The sequence below is a fragment of the Sinocyclocheilus grahami genome, unplaced genomic scaffold (genome assembly GCF_001515645.1).
Source record: "Sinocyclocheilus grahami isolate Dianchi unplaced genomic scaffold, SAMN03320097.WGS_v1.1 scaffold33.1, whole genome shotgun sequence".
Classification (NCBI taxonomy): Eukaryota; Metazoa; Chordata; class Actinopteri; order Cypriniformes; family Cyprinidae; genus Sinocyclocheilus; species Sinocyclocheilus grahami.
The window spans coordinates 781274-804215 of record NW_015505212.1 but is presented as its reverse complement, the minus strand read 5'-3'; the positions used below and the strand labels follow the sequence as shown (position 1 = coordinate 804215).

General features: G+C 39.4%; 4 protein-coding genes across 4 annotated transcripts; all 4 read left to right on the top strand.

Moving 5' to 3' along the window:
• Positions 1–334: 334 nt before the first annotated feature.
• On the top strand, positions 335–2281 carry LOC107579742 (fibroblast growth factor 23-like). The gene is made up of 3 exons (XM_016265541.1): positions 335–703; positions 881–984; positions 1705–2281. The coding sequence occupies exons 1-3, from the start codon at positions 463–465 to the stop codon at positions 2134–2136; spliced, it is 777 nt and encodes a 258-aa protein (XP_016121027.1). The 5' UTR covers positions 335–462; the 3' UTR covers positions 2137–2281.
• Positions 2282–3762: 1481 nt separating this feature from the next.
• Positions 3763–6564, top strand: LOC107579575 (RAD51-associated protein 1-like). The gene is made up of 11 exons (XM_016265392.1): positions 3763–3781; positions 4186–4203; positions 4433–4476; positions 4570–4711; positions 4867–4967; positions 5040–5117; positions 5273–5344; positions 5517–5654; positions 5790–5948; positions 6024–6161; positions 6269–6564. The coding sequence occupies exons 2-11, from the start codon at positions 4187–4189 to the stop codon at positions 6394–6396; spliced, it is 1017 nt and encodes a 338-aa protein (XP_016120878.1). The 5' UTR covers positions 3763–3781; position 4186; the 3' UTR covers positions 6397–6564.
• Positions 6565–8362: 1798 nt separating this feature from the next.
• On the top strand, positions 8363–18064 carry LOC107579452 (probable polypeptide N-acetylgalactosaminyltransferase 8). Its single transcript, XM_016265288.1, has 11 exons — positions 8363–8555; positions 9450–9654; positions 9728–9894; positions 9989–10172; positions 10609–10806; positions 10900–11014; positions 16934–17119; positions 17245–17379; positions 17491–17586; positions 17674–17832; positions 17933–18064. The coding sequence occupies exons 1-11, from the start codon at positions 8363–8365 to the stop codon at positions 18062–18064; spliced, it is 1770 nt and encodes a 589-aa protein (XP_016120774.1).
• Positions 18065–19469: 1405 nt separating this feature from the next.
• Positions 19470–22621, top strand: LOC107581167 (probable polypeptide N-acetylgalactosaminyltransferase 8). Its single transcript, XM_016266713.1, has 10 exons — positions 19470–19693; positions 19767–19933; positions 20026–20209; positions 20457–20654; positions 20854–20968; positions 21399–21584; positions 21815–21952; positions 22036–22131; positions 22219–22383; positions 22481–22621. The coding sequence occupies exons 1-10, from the start codon at positions 19470–19472 to the stop codon at positions 22619–22621; spliced, it is 1614 nt and encodes a 537-aa protein (XP_016122199.1).
• Positions 22622–22942: the final 321 nt, after the last annotated feature.

The window sequence follows — 22942 nt, the reverse complement described above, 5'->3', positions numbered from 1 at the left end:
TTTTGAACTTTCCTGTCTTGAGATACCTCCGCAGTAACAGCTTTGTACCTTTTTTATAGGTTAGGCCTATATATACTTAATATATAGGCAAAATAAACGTATATAGGTTGATTTAGCATTTGAGAAACATTAGGAGACAACCAGATGATTCTCACATGCACAAAAACTATTCAAATGTATTCTTGTTTTCAATTTTGTTTAGACACCAAGACGTCTTAGAAAGTCAAAGCTGTGCCAAATTGACAAAGCCAATTATGGTTTACCAGTCAATTACCCTCATAACAAACAGAAGGTGGACATGTTGAATCCGCCTCCTCACATCCTCTGGCTCTGCGGACGAGTGTTGCGTAAAGGAGTGGCACAGCATGCGTTTAAATAGCCGCGCTCACCAACTTTCACGCATCACAACTTCTTCAGCTCTGCAAACTGGTTTTACGCATCGATACTTTGCGCTCTGTGAAGATGCGTTGCGCACTTTCAACTCTGCACATGCTGCACTCCTCTGTCCTTGCGCTGTGGATCACGGCTCCCCAGGGATTCAAACCTGCAGATGCTGCCCCCAACCCTTCTCCCCTCCTGGGCTCCAATTGGGGGAACCCGCGGAGGTACATCCACCTTCAGACCACTTCGGACTTAAACAACTTCTACTTAGAGATCAGCCCGAATGGACATGTGCGCAAAACTACAAACCGGGGGTCCTACAGTGAGTATACTGTTTTTGACCAGCATAATATCCATATTGAGGATATTAGGCAAGTAAAAATAAAAATCAAGACCTCAAAAAAATTACCAGTCTATTAATCATGAATTTTTTTTATTGTTTTATCAATAAAATAAAGTAATTCACAGCCTATTCCTCTTTATATTCTGCACTCAACAGGTGTAATTTTATTGAAATCAGAGAGCAGAGACCGTCTCGCAATATTTGGAGTGAAAAGTAACCGATTTTTGTGCATGGACGCAGGAGGAACTCTTTTCACTTCTGTAAGTATTCGTCTATTGTAAACAACATTTAAGTTGAAATTATAGGCTATAAAAAGTCATTTGTAATCGTATGTAACCCTTGTATGGTATTCGGGTCTGTGGGACCCGTTTTCACTATTTATCAAAAGAAAAATTATACTTTAAATAATTTTTTCAAACTCAGACTCATTGGCCTTGGCTCATTTTCTGTGAAGAACATATATCAGAACAAATTTTCAATGACCACTCACTGTACACCCCCCTACACATTTATACATAGAGGATGTTGGGGTCCACTGGGCTAATAAAAGAGTGGACATTTTAGGTCCTGTGTACCTTCACTCTGTCCTCTGGGCCTGCTATTAGTATGTGTGTGTGTGTTTATGTGTGTGGGGGAGAGCGAGAGTCTGTAAGAGTGTGAGTGTAAGTGTGAGTTTTGTGTTTCTGTCCCTGCCACACTGTAAAAAATGTGTAAAAAAAGGTTGAATTTTAGCGTTAAAAACTGTAAAAATGCTAAATAATTCTGAATTGTTAACAATAAGTTTTTTTATTGTAAATAAGTTTGATCCATAAACCTAAAACCTAAAGCTGCGGAGGGGTTTTTAGGCTAACCAAACATTTCAGATTAGCTTTTTACAGGCTAAAACATGCATGTAAAAAAAAAAATACTATGGCGCTATAGATAAATCAAATAATTTTGATTCATTATTTAACTATTTGTATATTTTTGTATGTCTTTAGACGGTTTGCAATAAGGAAGACTGTCTTTTTCACCACAAACTTTTGGAAAACCATCGTGACGTGTATTACTCCACCAAGCATGGCATACTGCTTAACCTGGATGGGGTGAAACAGGTGTTCATAGCGGGACAAAACCTCCCACACTCCTCTCTCTTCTTATCCGAGAAGACCACTGTTCCACTGGAGCACCTGCAGCACCGGGAGAGGAGAAACCGACAGGTGAATCCATCAGACCCGCTGAACGCGCTCCGGTACGCAGAGGCGTCAGACTCCAGAGCTGCTCAGGAGGAGGATGGGGACTTGGACTTTGAGCCGTCAGAGGGTCGAAACATCTCCAGGGAAACTCTGGTTTCCCCTTCCGATGATGACCCGTGGGATCTTCTTCACGACACGAGCCCCAGCAGTCCCCGGATTTCAGCAGTTGTCGGATAAAGTTACAGATCCTCCAAGGCTTGACTTGAACCGCCACTGCTTTACGCAAAGTCGATGCGCCAGCGTTTTCATCGTAAATAGCCTAAGTGTTTCATATATTTCAAATCAATTTCACGTGTGCCTTCTTAAAAGTAAAGGTTCCAAACTAAAGGGTTTTTGCAGTGATGCCATAGAAGAACCATTTTTTGGTTTCCCAAAGAACAGTTCTTAAAAGAACCTTTTTTTTCTTAGTGTGAAGAACATTTAATAATCTGAAGAACCTCTACTATAAAGAACCTTTTGTTCCTCCATGAAACTTCTTGGAACCATCAGTGCCAATAAAGAACCTTTAGTAGTTTTAAAAGAGAGATCTACAGGTTATTTAGGCTGTTTTGTATCTGCATCTCACAAAACCTGAAGAACCAAACCCGTTTTTTACATCATCATGAATTTGTCCTTGGTGCTGGACACCACCTGTGGAAAACAATTGTCAACCAATAAAGTATTTATTTATTTAATGAATTACATATGTTTTATTTATGGTATTTATATGGCTGCTTTAAGTGTTAGATGTGCAGTGAAATGTTATAGGCCCGTTTTAAATAAATACAATTTTGTTTCTTGATCAAAGAAAATATGTTCTTCTATTTATTTGTGTCTTATTTGTCTTCAGTAGGAAAAAGTAAGTAAGTTCATTCAAAATCATCTGTTTATCGCTTGTTGGTTGCTGCTCTCCTCATTGGAAATTTGGTTTAACATGGACTTTCCCATCATTAGAGGTGAATAATGAACACTTAGAATCAATCTGATATCAGTCTCTTTCCACATTCCGTTTTGTTTCCAATGTCAAAGGCTGCACTTTGACTATTTTTGGATGAAGGGACTTGGAGCCAACCTTTGAGTTACGCTATGACCTGCTTATGCTAAAAGAAGATTTAGACTTAGTTGATTTGAGGATTATGTCTTGAATTAAGGCAAGACACCGGTGAATAAGGTAAACATTTTAATCAGCTATCCCCAGTTGATTTATTACAAGTTTTCTGAAGTTATTTTAAACATGCAAATGATGTATTGTCCAGAAGAGGAAAAAAAAGGATAACATCTGGTTCAAAAGCCTTCAGGTAAAAGATGAACAAACCCCTCTGTAAAAACATCCAGAATATAGAGGTGAGGACAGGAATTTTGGCTCAGATGCAAATAACATGTAACAAACAATTAAATTGTGAATTTTGGATGATTTCTTTTCATTAGTCTGAAAAAAGACATTCTATGGAAGCAAAGACCCAAACCTCAAAAATAGATATCAGGCCTATAGCCTTTGTCACAGTCAGACATAATCTGCTTATAACATTAATAAATCTGCTTATAAACATTTTCCCCCAAAATACTCTGCTAAGTATTTCCAAACGACTTTAATTCCTTTACTGAGAGACAATGTAAATTGTTAGGAAAGCAAGAAATATTAAGAAAATTCACAGAAATAACTAACAACTATAGGCATCAGTGTACCAACATAAAACCTTAAAAACAAAAGATTATAACGTTCATTTTAATTTATAAATGAAAGCATTTAATGTGACGTGTCCCCTTGTCCACGCTTAGCCAGTGCAGAACCATATCCGCAGATTCGTGATTTATTGCAAAATGCACAAAAATCGTGTACAAGGTAGAACAAATTTCGGTTTTTCATCCATATAATAATTAGAAAAAATAAATGATATTTTATCCATTACCTAATGTAAAACTGGAAACACAGCGATAGAAAATGTTTTAATGAATTGCAAATTGGTGAATTCAAAGATTGATTTCCGCCGTTTGTTTTCAGGCGGGTTGCGTTTGTGTACACCAGCTCGCACCAAAACAACATGCATATAAAGCTTTTGACACAAAGGCAGACTTTTTAAGTGACCATTATGTTTTTACATTTACAATTATTTTGATTGCTGGTTGTTCTGCAACATAACGTTCAGTAGATACAAAAGGTTGTTAAAATACTGCGGTAGTGTCAGTATTTGAATGTATATTCTCAGGGCATAACGTGACATTTTATTTTCTCTTTTTGATATAAAGAATGGACCGACCATCCAGGTGTGTATGTATGTTTTCCAAATACGTCCATACCTTCATTACAAAATAAGTTAATCTATACCTTATGGTTGTCGTGTCACTTTCTATATCTATATGTGTTTGTTGTTGGATCTGTATGATAGCTGTTTGTCTGTGGCATTTAATGTCCTGATATTTTCATGCGTTCAGAAAACTGGAATATCAGTTACTTGTTTGATGCAATCTAATGTTTTTTTCTACCTGTCATCAGAGATAAAAAAGCTGTCAACTATGCAGTCTTACAAGACGATGATGGTGAGAGATTTACATTCATAATATTACTTCAAAATGCTCAGAGCTAAAGCCAGTTAGACCTATGAACCTATGTTTACGCGATTTCTGTGACAGATGAAGATTTTGCATGTGTGAAACCTCCTCCCAAAAAAGCTCGAACAGCCATCAAAGACCCTGATTCTTTGAGAAACCACAAAACTACAAGTGCATCTCCAAATGAAGTCGTTGATCTCACCAGCTCAGGAAGCCGGAAGAGGTTACACAAACTTTTCTATCAAAGCACTTTTTATTACTAATCAGCTCAAATTCAGAGTGTAATTATAATATCAACGCACAGAAGAGCAGTAATGGACCACTGAGTATATAAATATGTAATAGCACCATTGACGGGTGACTGTTGTGTTGTTTCAGGACATCTGTGGATGATAAACTTTATGAAAGAGATTTAGAGACGGCTCTATTGTTATCATTGCTGGACAGGACACAGGATGGAGAGCCTACAACCAAAACAGGTGAATGTACTACTAGCATAATGAAGCATTATAGAGTTTTACTGTTATTTTATGCTTCTCTGTGTTCTGCAGATGAGAATGAAAGTTCTCGGCCTCCTCAGTGTTCGCCACCGGTTCTAGTTCACTGTAGTGCTGAGGGCAGCCATTTAGGTAATAGGGAATAATTGTTTTGTCTTTTACAAGGCCACAACCTGATTCTATCTTCTTCGGTTATTTGTACAGATTCTAAGTGCATGTTTATGGAGCTTTATTTGACATATTTCCATGCAAAAACCTCTAAACAAAACTCCCTTGATTTTGTACAGTTGGCGAAGGTCAGCCTGCTCCAGATTCTCCTCCAGTGCTGTCAAATTGTAGCATTGATGGCAGAAGTTTAGGTAATGCAGGTTTATTATTAGTCAGATTTTAACAAATTTGAAAATGTGAAACTCTTTTTGAGAATACAATGAAGCTGATATAAAAAAAAAAAAACAAGACTTCTATGATTGTTACAATTTGTAATTGTCAATGCATATGCACCTCTGTGTTTTTTTACTGTCCTGTTTTCAGGGCTGAATCTGATCAGTATAGACACCTCCCCTACCAGTGTTTCTAAACAGAAGGAAACCTCAAAGGAGCAGAGAAAACCACTGAAGGAGAAGAAGGACAGCAGAGACGATGAGGACTACCAGCCTCAGAACACACCAGGTAATCTGAGGACCTTCACGCTGTTAATTATTATGGAACTAGACTCTGCTGCTTATGTTTTCAGTACTTACATGGTGAAATGTCATACTTCAGATACACAATGTAGCCATTTGTTTAAGGTTGTTCCTGTTGCAGATTCAGAGAGTGATGCAGACTTCACTGAAGAAGATGAGAGTGAAGACAAGACATTCACTGTGAAAAAGAAAAAGAAGGTGGTGAAACAAAAGGCACCACCGGCTGCGAAGAACAAGACAGAAAAAAAAGACAAAAAGCCAATAAAAGCTAAAAGCTCAGGTTCTTTTTTTCAGTTTTTAAATTTTGCAGTCTGGTGAAAGATCATATCAGCTATAACATCTCTTTCTCTGACAGCTCCCATCCCAGCGATCTGTCGGAGTCCAGCTGCTCCTGTGTCTGGACTGAAGAAGACGCCCACTACTCCGACTCTCTCTAAACCTGCAGTCTGCTCCAGTCCTGCAGGGGCCAGACTGCCTAAGTGGAATCCCCCTGGTGAGACCAAAGGCTCAAACCATCACTGTGCAGTTGTGACTTTTGTCCAGAACAGCTCAAAACAGCAAAAGTGTCCTCTTGTAAACTCTTTCTAACTCTAACTCCAGGTCAGGGTGGTCGGAGTCCTGGTGCATCTCAGAATGCACATGTGAAGTCTCCCGGACAGGGGCTGCGTTTAGGACTTTCCCGTCTGGCTCGAGTCAAACCCCTTCACCCTAATGCTGCTGCGAACTAAACAAGCTTGTTTTAAAGAAACAATGTAATCGAAAGCTTCACAGCGGCTTTTGGTAACTCGTAGTGTATGGGGCATCTCTTGGCTTTCATGGTAGGAAAAAAATAGTAAGAAGTCTGTTTTCAGAATGGATATTTATTTCTGAAATTTGTCCAGAATTTAAGACCTTTCATCCCTTGCTTAAAGAAGAAATAACTTCTTTGTTTTGCTTTAAATATTTTTAATGTCTTTTTAATGGTGTGTTTTAGCTTTGTAAATATGCACTTTTTGATAAATAAATTTTGATAAATTATAAATATTTTTTGATAATATGCTAAAATCAGTTTTTCCAAATATTCTGCATCACATTTCATTGTTGCATAAAAAACTGTCTGTAAATCTCTCATTATGCTATATTATGATAAAACTGAGGTGCATAAGCTCAGATCAGGCCTGCGATCAATCAGTTCCAAAAAGAAATACAAAATCTGTGCAAATTGAAAGGAAACAAGATTGAATCCAATATTTGGTAATAATATAGCATAACAAGAAATGTATAAACTCAAATTGGGAACACCAAAGTACCAAAAAAGCACAAAAATTATCAAAAAAATTTGGGAAGTTGTTACACTCTGTGAGAGCAGTGAATTCCGTAAGTTTTAGTCTGATGCAATAACATTAACTAGCATTTTTCAGAAAAAAAAAATCCTGAACACAAATGACCAGGACACAACATGAGGGTTAAGCAAAGATGTTTTTGTAATCTAATGAAATATGAACCTCTTTGCATTTAGGTAGTGAAAACATCTTATATTTGTTAATGAAGTGACGTGACATGTGGCCAAGTATGGTGACCCATACTCGGAATTAGTGCTCTGCATTTACCCATCCAAAGTGCACACACACAGCAGTGAACACACACCCGGAGCAGTGGGCAGCCATTTATGCTGCGGCGCCCGGGGAGCAGTTGGGGGTTCGGTGCCTTGCTCAAGGGCACCTCAGTCGTGGTATTGAAGGTGGAAGAGAGCTGTACATTCACTCCCCCCACCTACAATCCCTGCCAGTACGAGACTCGAACCCGCAACCGAACTTTGGGTTACGAGTCCGACTCTCTAACCATTAGGCCACGACTTCCCACTATAAGTTATGTGTTGCATTCCTTTCCTGTAATAAATGTGTTGTATTCCCTCAGTTAATGCTCAAGCGATGCCTCCCTCTAGTGGTTAAAAAGAGCCATGTGTGGAGGAGAGGAGAACAAGAGAAGCTTTTCCTCGCCACAGTTATATGGGGTGGACCTTTATTTTTGTAGAGCTTCTTTTGAACAATATTTATTGTGAAAGCAATATGCAAATAAAACTGTAAACCAGTTCATCAGCACTTCGTTTTCAAAGTAATTATAGTTAAACTTATAGTTTGTTAAATAGCCTGTGTAACTTGTAGGTCTTGTTTGCAGAAGCAGTGTTCCTTCATAAATTAACATGATGTGTAATACTGTGTGCCAAGTCTGTTTAATGAAGGTTTTCAGTGCCGCATATTATTGTAAAATACTCAAAACCACAAAGCTTTTTGTGAACAGTCTCACTGATAAATACAGTGTGCATTGTAATTTTGCACTGTAAAGTATATTTGACTTTTCATAGTTTAGTGAACTTTATTTGGGTCGTTTTCAATTTAAAAAATAAGTTTTTATTACATACATTTATTATTGGTATAACATGTGCCATCCATTAAATTGAGGCTAAATAACATTTCAAGTACCCAGTGTTTAACTCTACCAGTATTCAATGTCCTGGTTTTCTCCCTCCGTTTTGTTATGATTAATGTGACCAACATTAGTGTCAAACACTCAGCAAACATTAGTTTCACAAAAGCTTGAACCGAACAATGTAAACAATGTAAACCAGTGGCAGCCTCAGAAAGTAACTGACACCTGAAGACGGAAAACATCAAGAAAACAACTCAGTCTGTGATCTTTGCTGTTCTGATCATCATGAGAATAAGCTGTGTGAAGAGTTTGTTTCCAGTCTTGTCTGTCGCTGTGGTGTTTCTCTATATGAGCTCTGTCAAGTGGGAAATCCAAACTCAAGAGAAGCAGCTCCACCAAGTCCAGCAGAACTTCTCGTTACACAGCGCACTTCTGCTCAACAAGCTGGACAAACTGGAAGCTCATTTAATAGCCGTGGGTGAGTTATTAATGTTAAATCTTTTTAGTAATCGAATTTGATGTTTCTTAGCCATCTTTAAATGTTGGCTTGAAATCATAATTGACCCTATTTATTTTTTTTACAGTTAATCATTCTCTCACCTTGACTTTTTTTCTGTGAAACATGAATGTAGGCAATTTTGGGGTCCATAATATTGAAGTAAATAGAAACTAAAACTGTTAGGTTACCAACAACCCTAAAAATAAAGGTTCTTTATTGGTATTAATGGATGCAAACCTTTAACCTCCATGGTATCTTTTCATTGCATAGAAGAGTCTTTATAGTGGAAAAAGTTTCTTCAGATTATTGAAATGTAAAAATTATTATTAAACTTCTTTGCACTAAGAAAAAAATTATTTTAATAACTGTTCACTTAAAGATTCTTAATATAAAATGGGTCTTCTATGGCATTGCTGTCAAACCCTTTTGGAGCCTTTATTTTTAAGAGTGAAGAATATTCTCTTTTGTGTTTTGAAGTAAATAACTTGTTCTATCTGTGATATGAATAATCACACGAAAGTAGATGTCTTCAGTCAGCGATACAAATGTTGAATGTTTTATTCATAGTCAGCCATTATTAATTTATAAAAACAGCCAAAAGCAGTAGGACTATGAAGATAAAGCAAGTTGGTCATGTGATCTCAACCTGTTTGCTAACTCACTCCTTGGAAATTTTACTAATGTTACTAGGCTAGTGATATGACTTGACAAGTACAATCAAAAATATGAAAAAAAAAATATATATTACTGAGTGCACCTTTAGTTTGACATGTCCATGTACAATATTATTTTTATCATTTTGGTGGGTTTGTATTAATGTAATTTGAAGTGATTTTTTTAGACAAATATATTTCAAATGAAACATTCTTGCAGAAGAAAAAAACCTTAAATTGAGAAATGAGAAGAAGTCACCAAAGAAGTTGTTCCCAAACTCATACCTTTTCAAGCAATGGACTGTTGAACTTTCTGAGGATGACCAGAGGAAGGCTGAGGATCTCTTTCAGAAATACGGTTATAATGCCTTCCTCAGTGACCAGTTGCCTCTAGACCGGGAGCTGCTGGACACTCGAGACCACAGGTGAGTTCCAGCGGTGTATGGAAACGCTATGAATTTTCAACATCTGTCTTGATGCATTCATCTATTTCTGTAGATGCATTAGCCGTGAATACCCCCACAATCTGCCCACCCTCAGCGTGGTGCTGATTTATCTGGATGAGGCTTTGTCTGTCATTCAAAGAGCCATTTGCAGCATCATCAACAGAACTCCAGCCCACCTGCTCAAAGAGATCATACTGGTGGACGACCACAGCACAAATGGTTTGTTTCTCTCAAAAAATCCCATCCAACCCTCGTCTCAGAGGCATATTGTTCACAAAATGAGTTATTAATTCTGGATGTATCTGTTCCACAGAAGATCTGAAAACACAGCTGCATGTTTATATGAGCTCCATCAATGAGAAGCACCCAGGCCTGGTGAAGATGGTGACCTATTCAGAGCAGAAAGGGCTTTCCCAGGCCAGAATATCAGGGTGGAAGGTTGCCACTGGGGATGTGGTTGCCATTTTGGATGCCCACATTGAGGTCCATGTCAAATGGTGTGAAACTGCTCAGCTGACTTAAGTATTAGGCAATAAACTAAATATTTGCTCAACTAGTTGTTGATATTCTCTGTCTTAAAACATAACACATGCGAAGCGGTGTTGTTTTAAAATTATTTATAAACTTTGATAGTATTTATTCATATTTTTAATTGGCTTTTATTTTAAAAGTTTTCAGTTTTCATTTTAATTTCAAGTGTTAGAAATTTTGTTACGTGTTTTGTCAGTTTTTGTAATATTTTCAGTCATTTTAATAGGCTACTTCAACTTGAAGTGAAGTATTGAAGCTGTCTTAAGTGTCAGTAAACTAAATATTTGCACAAATATCCGAAAATCTAGCTCTACCTTTTTTTTTTTTTTTACTACAATCAAAACTGATTTATTGGTGTAATGGTGTATGAAATATTTCTAAAGTACTCTCTCTCTCTTTTAGGGCGGAGCCTCTGCTTGCACGTATCCAGGCTGACCGTACGCTGGTCCTGAGCCCTGTGTTTGATAGAGTCAATTACTATGACTTGCAAGTGACAAAGTATCCCATCTATGCTCATGGTTTTGACTGGGCTCTCTGGTGCATGTACGTGGGATTCCCACAGAAGTGGTACGATCAAAACGATCCTTCACAGCCTGGAAAGTGAGTGTGTGTTGTTGGTTTAATATTTTATACTGTCTGTATTCCACCCCAAATAAGAGTGTTTCAGATCCTTCTGTTCGGCCTGTTCTCCAGGAGTCCCTCTGTGATGGGAATACTCGTGGTTGATCGTCTGTTCTTCGGTGAGATTGGGACTCTGGATGGAGGGATGGAGGTGTACGGAGGAGAGAATGTTGAATTAGGAATACGGGTAATTCACAAACGCGCTGATCATTCTCCTAAATTATACTATATTAAATTCTAATTATACTACTGGGATGTTAAATGCTTGGTTCTGATTGACTGATGAACGTTCAATTATATTTTCCAATAAATGCACAGCTTAGTTCCCGGTCTGTCGACCGCATTACAGTTCATCACTTCACCAAATTATTAGGCTACAGCTATTTCAAAGTTCCTTACAGCCTTCAACAGCAAATAATTCAAAACCCTTAAAGACACTGACCAAGCAAACAAATATGACTAACAATAGGATGAAAACAATTTCCATGTTTTTCGAACAAATTTACCTTTCCTTGACAATAAAACGTTCTCTCTCTCTACGCACACAGAAACTTGCCCTGCTATTGACTTTTTCTATAAATTAGATTTGGAACGGAAAAACATCTCGGTTATGTATGTAACCTTGGTTCCCTGAATAGGGAACGAGATGCTGCGACAGCGGTCGCTATGGGAACACCTCCGGTGTGACAAATGTCTGAAGCCCTTATACCATCACGCCAATTCATTGGCCAATAGCGCTTAGCACCGTCCTGCGCATACGTCACGTATGCCATATCAGCGTGCTGCGCGCTATTTCATCAGATTTCCACATGACGAAGGAAGCGCTATCGAATGTACAGGAATGGCCGACTTCGCAGCATCTCGTTCCCTATTCAGGGAACCAAGGTTACATACGTAACCGAGATGTTCCCTTTCATAGATTCACTTCAATGCTGCGACAGCGGTCGCTATGGGAACACGCTATACCATAGCGCCTTCACGTACCTGAAGATAGCTGGAAGACCGAGGAAAGCGTTTAACCCTTTAAAAGACCCTTTAAAAAGAGCCTGAGAAGAAACCATTGCTCTCGTGAATGAGCATGCACCCCTAGAGGCAAAGTCAAACCATGCGCCTCATAAGCCAAGAGATACCCTCCACTGTCCAATGAGACATTCTCTGTTTAGTGATGGCAGCTCCTTTGTTTTTAATCACCAAACATACAAACAACTAGTCAGATCCACACCACTGGGCTGTGCGGTCGACATAGATCTTCAATGCCCTCACCAAGCAAGACTCAGAAGTTGCACATACTATCTGACCCAGCAACCAGCAGGGGAGAAGCCTCCAACCACTTGCTGAAAGCGAAACGGAGTCGAAGCAACCTAGGAACGTACTAGGCCTAGGTCACAGTAAGATTTTAACCAGCCCCGGGACAAAGTCCATATAAGAACGGCTGATAGAAAGAGCCTGCAGATCCCCAATTCTCTTAAGAGAGGTTAGGGCCACCAAACAAACTGTCTTAAAGGTCAAAGTTCTCTGTTCTCTCAGGTATCTCTGCAGAGAAACCAAGACATATCAATGTACTCCGCTCAGGGGCCACACCCATAATCTGAATGGGGGTGCCAATCATGCTCCAAGCCTGAGTCAGCAGACGTTCCACTCTGTCTGTCCATACTCTGAACATAACCGCTGGAAGCAAACGGATTGGCAGGAAGGCATAAAGACTGGTTCTGGTCAACTCTATAGCCAGAGCGTACATACCAGAGGCGACGGAGGAGACAGGGAAAAGCTAGAGCGGGCAATGTGTTGTCATGCTTGAAGCAAACAAGTTCACTTCCGCTCAGCCGGACAGCTGCCAAATGAGACTCACCACCTGAGGGTGCGATCTCTAATCTCCGTCCAAACTCTGTCTTGAGAACAAGTCTGCTCCCGAGTTCAGGTGACCTGGGACATGGACTGCTTTGACCGACAGGAACTTGGTCTGCGCCCAAAGAAGAACTCTCTCACCAACCTGCACAGGGGGCGAGAGCGTAAACCTCCCAGACAAGACCACCGCTGTGTTGCCATCCTGACCTAAATGCAAGCGTCTCCAAACGGCTTATGTGATTTAGCTAATACCAGCCAGTCGTTAAGGTGACTCAAAACTCAGACACCCTGGAGCCACAACGGGGCCAGAGACGTGTCCATTCACCTTGTGTTCGAGGCCAGTTTAAATGGAAGAATACAGTATTGGCAAGCTTTATTCCAAAAGTAAGCCTAAGGAACTCCCTGTGTCCCTTGACGATCTGGATGCAGAAGTACACATCCTTAGAAGGATTGTCACAAACCAATCTCCGGTTCAGATAGAGCCAGTATGAACCTCTGCGTCAGCTTCATGAAATTGCTACTCAAGCACAAGATTAGGTGACGCAAATCCAAATCAACGCAATCAGTGACATTAGAAGTGACAGCGTTACTTCCAAAATGGGTAGTACCATAGAAGCTGGATGGTATAACCATACGACACGCTGATCCTCCTTCATGAGGCCCCGAAACACCCGAGTTGTGGGAAAAACTTCTGAAACGGGAAATAGATCCTAAAATCAGGCAAGCCAGCGGCAACCACAGAAGTGGGAGCTTGGATGTCGACATAGACCCTGCACCAATGGCCTTAGGGCTATCCTTTCGATCTCCGAAAGCTAAGGCGCGGAGAACAATAAAAATCAGTCCGAAACGCAACAAGCGGCAGAATAGCTGACAGAGAGGCAAACACACTTAAAGGTTGCCCACATTCATGCAAAAGTTCCAGCTCAATGTGACAGCGGAGCTGACAAGAACAGAGTAATTAGTCATGCAATCACTGCTTGGTAGCATGAAGCGTGCAGTCACGTTGTGCAGCCAGTCATGTGAAGCGAGTGTTGGTAGCATAAGCGCCGCATCAATCACAAGAAGTAGGCTGACCATGGTGAGCATTGATAGCTTGCCATAAGAAAATACTCTTACATGTGAACTAATTCACACAGTTCTGCAGAATTTGTTCCAGCTCAAAGCAGCAGTGGAGCTGAAAGAATAATAATAATTATTAGTTGGTCAGACTAGTGTTTGGTAGCATGAAGCACCAAAAAACCATAGTGCATGACAAAATGTCAGCTGCGGAACTCGGAGACCGCGCCTAAAAGTAGTGACGTGAACAAGAGTTGGAAGCGTAAGCGCCAAATCAATGTATATGCCTTCATTAATGCAGTGCAGAAGTAGAGAGAGACAGGAAAAACCCCTGCTCACTCTGCAGCCTGAGTCACTATGGCATTAGGTGTTAAAAAGCTTGCCATAGGAATCACTCTAGATATGTGAGCTCGCCCACTCATTTGTCCCAGCTCAAAGCAGCAGCGGAGCTGAAAGAAATATTATCAGCAAGCAGACTAATGCTTGGAAGCATGAAGCGTCAAGACCATAGTGCATGATCAACATCTACTGCAGGACTCCTTGAGTCTGCACCTAAGAGCAGTACATGAAACAAAAGTCGGAAGCATAAGCACCAATTCAGTTGAACGTGCCTGCATTAGTGCAGCGCAGAAGTAGAGAGAGAGACAGATAGGAAAAACAGTCTGCTCACTCTGCAGCCTGAGCCATAATAGCATAATGCTAAAACAGCTTGCAACTTAATGTTCCAGCTCAATGCAGCAGCGGAGGTGAAAGAAATATTATATTAGTCGGGCAGACCAATGCTCGGTAGCATGAAGCGCCAAGCCATAGTGCACGACAAAACATCTGCTGCAGGACTCCTCAGAGTCCGCACCTAACAAGAGTTGAAAGGGTAAGCACCATTCAAATGAACGTGCCTGCATTAGTGCAGTGTCGCGAGTAGGGAGAAAGATAGGAAAAACCCGTCTGCTCACTCTACCACCTGAGCCACTATGTTTTAGCTTCAATAAGAAAGCTCGCTATAAGAAACTCTTATTACGTGAGCACATCCACTTATTTGTTTCAGCTCGACGCAGCAGTGGAGCTGAAAGAAATAGTAATTAGTAATTAGTCGCGCAAACTAATGCTTGGTAGCATGAAGCGCCAAAACCATAGTGTACGACATACATCTGCTGCAGGACTCCTCAGAGTCCGTGCCTAAAAACATTACACGAACAAGAGTTGGAAGCATAAGCGCCAACTCAAATAAACATGTCTGCTTTAGTGCAGCGTCGCAAGTATAGAGAGATAGGAAAAACCGTCTGCTCACTATGTTATAGCTTGCTAAGAATACTTTTAAATATGGTTCACAACTGAAAGAATCACATTACGAGCTTCCAAAGTAGATCATAAATGCCATTGATAAAGACAACCGGGTCCACATAGCGCTCCTCATATGCTTGAACGTATGTGGCCCGGAGAGAGTGAGAAGAAGGGAGAAAACTCCGTTGTCTTGCTCTCCGTGTGCTCCGGCTCTCATGCGTCACCCCAAGTGATCGTCTTGTGCGGCGCCTCGGCAACCGCAGAAATGGGATGGCAGGGGTTAGACGCGAGGTCTCCTTTCTTAGGAAGGCCACGAACCTCGAGTGCAATAGTTTTAGCCACAGGCTATCGCAGTGTAGACAATAGAAAGGCTGTTAAATGCTACTTGAACGTGTAGGCTCAAACATTGCACACACCTGTCATGAGTGTCTTCTCCTGCGATGAACCTGTCACATGGCTCGATGCATCTCCTGTAGCTCATCGTGCCCTCTGAAGAGGAGTAAACTGCTCTTTTTTTAAAGAAAATAGCTGAGAACACGACGAAAGAACGCTTTCCTACGGGCAACAGATAATCCGCTTCCTGAAGGAAATGAAATCTGATGAAATAGTGCGCAGCACGCTGATATGGCATACGTAACGTATGCGCAGGGCGGTACTAAGCGCTATTGGCCAATGAATTGGCGTGATGGTATAAGGGCTTCAGACATTCGTCACACTGGAAGTGTTCCCATAGCGACCGCTGTCGCAGCATTGAAGTGAACCTATGAAAGGGAACGACATAATATTTATCAGTAGCGGGGTGGTAACGTCGCTGTTTTTGAAGCAGTCAAACAGTTTCGCTATTAGTAAAGACATTGGTGCCGAACGCTCTTCAGAGACGCGCAGACTCAGGTATTTCACACAAGCGCTCTCTCTCTCTCTCTCATATAAATGCATATCAATGCATCAAGCCTCTGTTATTCATTCTAAACTGCCGTTTTGGAGTTAGCAACTGAGTCCAACATGGAAGTGACTTAAACAGCAATTCATCGACTGGCCGCTAGAGACAGGCTCCAAAAGGGAGTCAATCCCATAGCTGCTTTTTTCAGGATTTTTTTAATACAATTATCTAATAACTAGCTCTGCAATTAATTGTACTGACAGACTAAGAAGAAGTCTGTCAGTACAATTAGTACCAGTCTAAGAAGTCTGGGCTCCATTTTTTCTGGTGAGTGAAATTCAAATATAATTGTATTTATTAATTTGTTTAATTTATTTAAAATAAATTATTTATTATCTATAACTTTATTTAAAACTTTACTACACTGCAGAATCTGACAGACTGTGATTAACTGTAAGCTGAAACCATAGACTGTATAAAACAGTAGAATATAGCATTAGCTCCTTAGCCTGAGCTAACTTGATCATGTCAAGCTAGGCGGGCGCGGTTTCAGCAACCAGGCACCTCAGCTTCACCCATGTCCCGCCTTTTTGCCCATTTTCAATTATCCGGGAGTGAGGCGCAGTGATGCGCTGCCAAGATGGCGAAAACCGGCTCCACCCACTTTGGGCTTCAAAAATGCTCTTCAAAAACCTACGGGTGACATCACGGACACTACAACCATTGTTTTATAAAGTCTATGAGTTGTACACACAAGAGTGTTTAAAGGACAAAGTCTTGACGTGTTGAAATAAAACATCTAAACAATGTCTTCTTTAGGTGTTGTAACCGTGGTATAAGTGGAATAATTGACTAATTGTTTATTAAAAAATAATGCACATCTCTGGTGTAACAGCCGCTTTGCCTCTTGGCCGCATTACCAACTTAGTTGTGCATTGTTTTTCAATAATTTAATGGCAGTCGTCAGCTGTTACCTATGTAGTATATGTAAATGGTCGCTGTAGTGCACAGTGTTGAGTTTTTCTTTCATGTGTTTTGGTTCAGGTGTGGCTGTGTGGAGGAAGTATAGAGATTGTACCCTGCTCTAAAATTGCTCACATCGAGAGGGCACACAAACCCTACGTGTCTGATATTAGCAATGTAATGAAGAGAAATGCCCTCAGAGTGGCAGAAGTTTGGATGGATGAATACAAAATAAATGTGAACATCGCCTGGGGTCTTCCTATACAGGTAGATCTAATTAAAAGATTGAAAAAGTGAACAAAGATGTGTGACTACAGGGTTTGAGGTTTGAAATTCTCTAGATTTATGATCTGCAAATGATCATGTGTATCTGTTCTCTTCCGTTCCCACAGAACCATGGGATAGACATTGGCGATGTATCGGAGAGAAAGAAACTGAGAGAAAAGCTAAATTGCAAACCATTTAAATGGTATCTGGAAAATGTCTATCCTGAGTTAAATCCCATGCATTTATTAGGTTATGGAGTGGTGAGTGGCATACGGTTCACTATGAAACAAGATAGTCTTGAGAGATCAGTTGTACAGGAAAAATTATGAAGGATTTGACAATTTAATATGATGTCCTCTCTATCAAAACAGCTGATTAATGATCTGCAAACACGTTTATGTTTGGATAAAGGACCATTTGAGGAGAACACTCCCATTTTATATCCTTGTCATTTCATGGGATCACAGGTAGTCTCTTCTCTTCTCTTCTCTTCTCTTCATTTTCAAACTGTATTTTGGTGAATATTTGACACACTTCACTTTCTAATCACACAGATATTTTATTATACAGCAAGTGGTGAGATATTTGCAAATCTCCCTTTGAAAAACAATAGGAACCGCTGTCTAATTGATCCCGGCTCAGGCAGGTTTCCAGAGCTGTCCTGGTGTTCAGACACTGAAAAACAAAAGCACATGTATTGGGACTTCAAACAGGTGAGCAAATAATTACACCCCAAACATTGATAGGGTGCTGTGGTATTTTACAATCTAAGCATTGCTTGGAAAAAAAAAACATATTCTTGTTTGTTTTCAGGGACAGGCTATACAGAACAGAGAAACCAAACGCTGTCTGGAGATCAGCGCTGATCAGACAGGAAAGTATGAAAAGAATGTTTTTCTTCAGGACTGCAGAAACCAACACTGGAAGATACAGAATATAATTTAGGACTTTTGAAATGCAAGATATAATCAATTTATATAAACGCAGAAACATCACAGAAAGTCTTAGTAGTAAAAATGTGAATGTAGCTAAGAACTGAAGGAGATTAGATGCTAAAAATAGCATGGAAGTATTATATGGCTGATGAGAAAGTAAAAATAAAATTGAGACCAAGATTAACCAGGATTAAGAGAATAATAATAATGTCATATTGCAGTTCAAATATAATTAAAAAAATAAAACAATTAACTTGCATGTCATGTGACCATTCACCTGCATCAGAGAACCATGAATATCTTATATCTATAGGGGTTCGGCTGACAAAAATGTTTGTGAACCCTTGATATAGAGCAAGAGAACTTATATTAGCTTAGTTACATATATTAGTAATAATTCTAACGTTTTTTAATAGTTTATTAAATCAACTATTCACATCCTTTTCAATATACTACGCAGGGAAATACAGTAAGTGCCAGTTTCAGTTTTTCAGAAGTAGTTTTTTTATGTAAAGCATATGTGAGTTCTCTCTTTCAAACAAAAATGGAGTAATTAAAAGCCGCAGTGAATGGGGATGGGGCTTGTTGTCTCAGAATGTCAATGTTTATTAAAGCTATTTAGTTCAACCAAAAAAAAAAGATCCTTTCATGATTTACTTAGACTCACACACAAATGGACTGTTGTTTTCCATACAAAACAACATGCAAATGGAAAGCTTCAAAAAGGACAGAATTAGCGACTTGTGTATTTCTGGGTCTTCTAAAGCCATATGATTGCTAAGTGTGATGAAGAGGTCAGTGTTCAAGTTGTTATATAGTGAAAGTCTTGATTTGCACCATAGCACTCCTTTGAAATCTGTGTGGAGTTCTGAATCTGTGGTGTTTGTCAATGTAAATATAGATTCATGTCTAGGCTTTATCCCTTTTGTGAATCTGTATGTTACGTTTAATAAAGAAATGTAATCAATACTGAAGTCGTTGCATGCAAACCTTTTGCCACAGTGCCTAGCGTCAGTGATGCTACACTTTCACACAACTGTTACAAGCGTGACAGGACCAATGACAGAATAAGGGAAAACAGAAAATGCCAGTCTTGTCGTTTTTCAACTTGTCTGCCCCCATGAGGAAACGCTGCTAATTTGACTCCGCTCCCTTTTTAAACAAATATATTTTTCAGAAGTACTGAGTGAAACTTTTTTTGAGTCAGTGCACAGTTTTCATGTACATGCACAATATTATTTATAATAATAAAAATTAATATCACAATATTATTTAGCAACATTATGGGTTTATATCAGTGTAATTGAAAGTGATTATAGACAACCAATTTTTAAATAGATACACCAACAGAAATTTGTGAATGTCTTTGCTGGTATACCAGAATTAAAGATTCTAACCAATTTTAGTGAACTAAAATGAAAAAAAAAATTGCAGAAGAGGACGGCCTCAAAGAGAAAAATGAGAAGAAACCAGCAAAGAAGTTGTTCCCAAACTCATATCTCTTCAAGCAATGGACTGTTGAACTTTCTGAGGATGACCAGAGGAAGGCTGAGGATCTCTTTCAGAAATACGGTTATAATGCCTTCCTCAGTGACCAGTTGCCTCTGGACCGGGAGCTACCGGACACTCGAGACCACAGGTGAGTTCCAGCGGTTTTTGGAAACACTCTAAAAATTCAATATCCATCTTGATGCATTCATCCATTTCTGTAGATGCATTGGCCGTGAATACCCCCACAATCTGCCCACCCTCAGCGTGGTGCTGATTTATCTGGATGAGGCTCTGTCTGTCATTCAAAGAGCCATATGCAGCATCATCAACAGAACTCCAGCCCACCTGCTCAAAGAGATCATACTGGTGGACGACCACAGCACGAATGGTTTGATTATCTCAAAATCCCATCCAACCCTCGTCTCAGAGGCATATTGTTCACAAAATGAGTTATTAATTCTCGATGTATCTGTTCCACAGAAGATCTGAAAACACAGCTGCATGTTTATATGAGCTCCATCAATGAGAAGCACCCAGGCCTGGTGAAGATGGTGACCCATTCAGAGCAGAAAGGACTTTCCCAGGCCAGAATATCAGGGTGGAAGGCTGTCACTGGGGATGTGGTTGCCATTTTGGATGCCCACATTGAGGTCCATGTCAAATGGTGTGAAACTGCTCAGCTGACTTAAGTATTTGGCAATAAATTAAATATTTGCTCACCTAGATGGAATTCTCTATCTTAAAACAATATTGCATAGCTTGTGTGAAGTAGTGTTGGTTTAGTATTATTTAGATAGCATGGTGACAATTTAGATTATGAGATCTCATTTTTTAAATTAGGGTGTACAGGAAAATATAGAGTGTTGTATGAAGGTGGATGAAATGTTTCTAAAGTACTCTCTCTCTTTTAGGGCAGAGCCTCTGCTTGCACGTATCCAAGCTGACCGTACGCTGGTCCTGAGTCCTGTGTTTGATAGTGTCAATTACTATGACTTGCAAGTGGCAAAGTATCCCATCTATGCTCATGGATTTGACTGGTCTCTCTGGTGCAGGTACGTGGGATTCCCACAGAAGTGGTACGATCAAAACGATCCTTCACAGCCTGGAAAGTGAGTATGTGTTGTGTAATATATAATATATGTAGTATATATATGTATGTATATGTCTAAGATATAAGTTAATTAATGTGAATATAAGTGGATATTGTTCTCAATATTCTTTCACATTGGCAGTCATGGTGTGGATGTGATGTTATTAAATTCTGCTCTGATCAGAGTGTAACAGATCCGTCCTCTTCCTGTTCTCCAGGAGTCCCTCTGTGATGGGAATACTCGTGGTTGATCGTCTGTTCTTCGGTGAGATTGGGACTCTGGATGGAGGGATGGAGGTGTACGGAGGAGAGAATGTTGAATTAGGAATACGGGTAATTCACAAATGCGTTGATCATTCTCCTAAAATACTATTTGCTCTAAAATGAAATGGTAATAAAATTTTGTAATGAGCAATAGAGGCTTGGGATTAGATTTGTAAGAAATTTGTTCTGTACATGAGCATTTGATAGATAAAAACCTGACAAATGTCTTACAATAAAACATCTGAAAAATGCATTGAGGTGTTGTAAACATGGTATACAGTGGGGAAAAAAAGTATTTAGTCAGCCACCAATTGTGCAAGTTCTATTATTGAATTATTGTTAAATAATGCACGCTTTGTGTCATGGCTGCATTACCACCTCAGTTGTGCATTGTTTTTCAATAATTCAACAGCCCACTGTCAATTATTTCTTACATCCTATAGTTATGGTACGCATAGTGCAAACGGTTTGAGTTTTTCTTTCATGTGTTTTGGTTCAGGTGTGGCTGTGTGGAGGAAGTATAGAGATTGTACCCTGCTCTAAAATTGCTCACATCGAGAGGGCACACAAACCCTACGTGTCTGATATTAGCAATGTAATGAAGAGAAATGCCCTCAGAGTGGCAGAAGTTTGGATGGATGAATACAAAATAAATGTGAACATCGCCTGGGGTCTTCCTATACAGGTAGATCTAATTAAAGGAGATTCAGCCAGTCAAATTCTGGATTTTCAAGGCCAGCTCTAGGACTCTTGAAGTGTTGAATCTGTCTGGTTCAGTTTGAAACACCTAAAGTTGTGACTAGAGAGATGTGTGACTAGAGGTTTTGAGGTTTGAAATGTTCATTTGTTTTGGCTCTTTATTAGATTTATGATCTGCAAATGATCATGTTTATCTGTTCTCTCCTGTTTCCACAGAACCATGGAATAGACATTGGCGATGTATCGGAGAGAAAGAAACTGAGGGAGAGGCTGAAATGCAAACCATTTAAATGGTATCTGGAAAATGTCTATCCTGAGTTAAATCCCATTAATGATTTACTTGGTTATGGAGTGGTGAGTGACATACGGTTCACTATGAAACAAGATGATTGGTTTGATGATTTAATATAATGTCCTTATTTTCTCTATCAAAACAGCTGATTAATGATCTGCAAACACGTTTATGTTTGGATAAAGGACCATTTGAGGAGAACACTCCCATTTTATATCCTTGTAATTTCATGGAATCACAGGTAATCTCTTCTCTTCTCTTCTCTTCTCTTCATTTTCAAACTGTATTTTGGTGAATATTTGACACACTTTACTTTCTAATCACACAGATATTTTATTATACAGCAAGTGGTGAGATATTTGCGCATCCCCTTAAATTCCTTAAAAACAATAGGAACCGCTATCTAATTGATCCCGGCTCAGGCAGGTTTCCAGAGCTGTCCTGGTGTTCAGACACTGAAAAACAAAAGCACATGTATTGGGACTTCAAACAGGTGAGCAAATAATTACACCCCAAACATTGATAGGGTGCTGTGGTATATTACAATCTAAGCATTGCTTGGAAAAAAACATATTCTTGTTTGTTTTCAGGGACAGGCTATACAGAACAGAGAAACCAAACGCTGTCTGGAGATCAGCGCTGATCAGACAGGAAAGTATGAAAAGAATGTTTTTCTTCAGGACTGCAGAAACCAACACTGGAAGATACAGAATATTATTCAGGACTTTTGAAATGCAAGATATAATCAATTTATATAAACGCAGAAACATCACAGAAAGTCTTAGTAGTAAAAATGTGAATGTAGCTAAGAACTGAAGGAGATTAGATGCTAAAAATAGCATGAAAATATTATATGGCTGATGAGAAAGTAAAAATAAAATTGAGACTCAGAAAGAGGATTAAGAGAATAATAATAATGTCATATTGCAGTTCAAATGGAATAAAAAAATAAAACATTTAACTTGCATGTCATGTGACCATTCACCTGCATCAGAGAACCATGAAATCTCAAGGGATACTTCAAGTGAATATCTTATATCTATAGGGGTTCG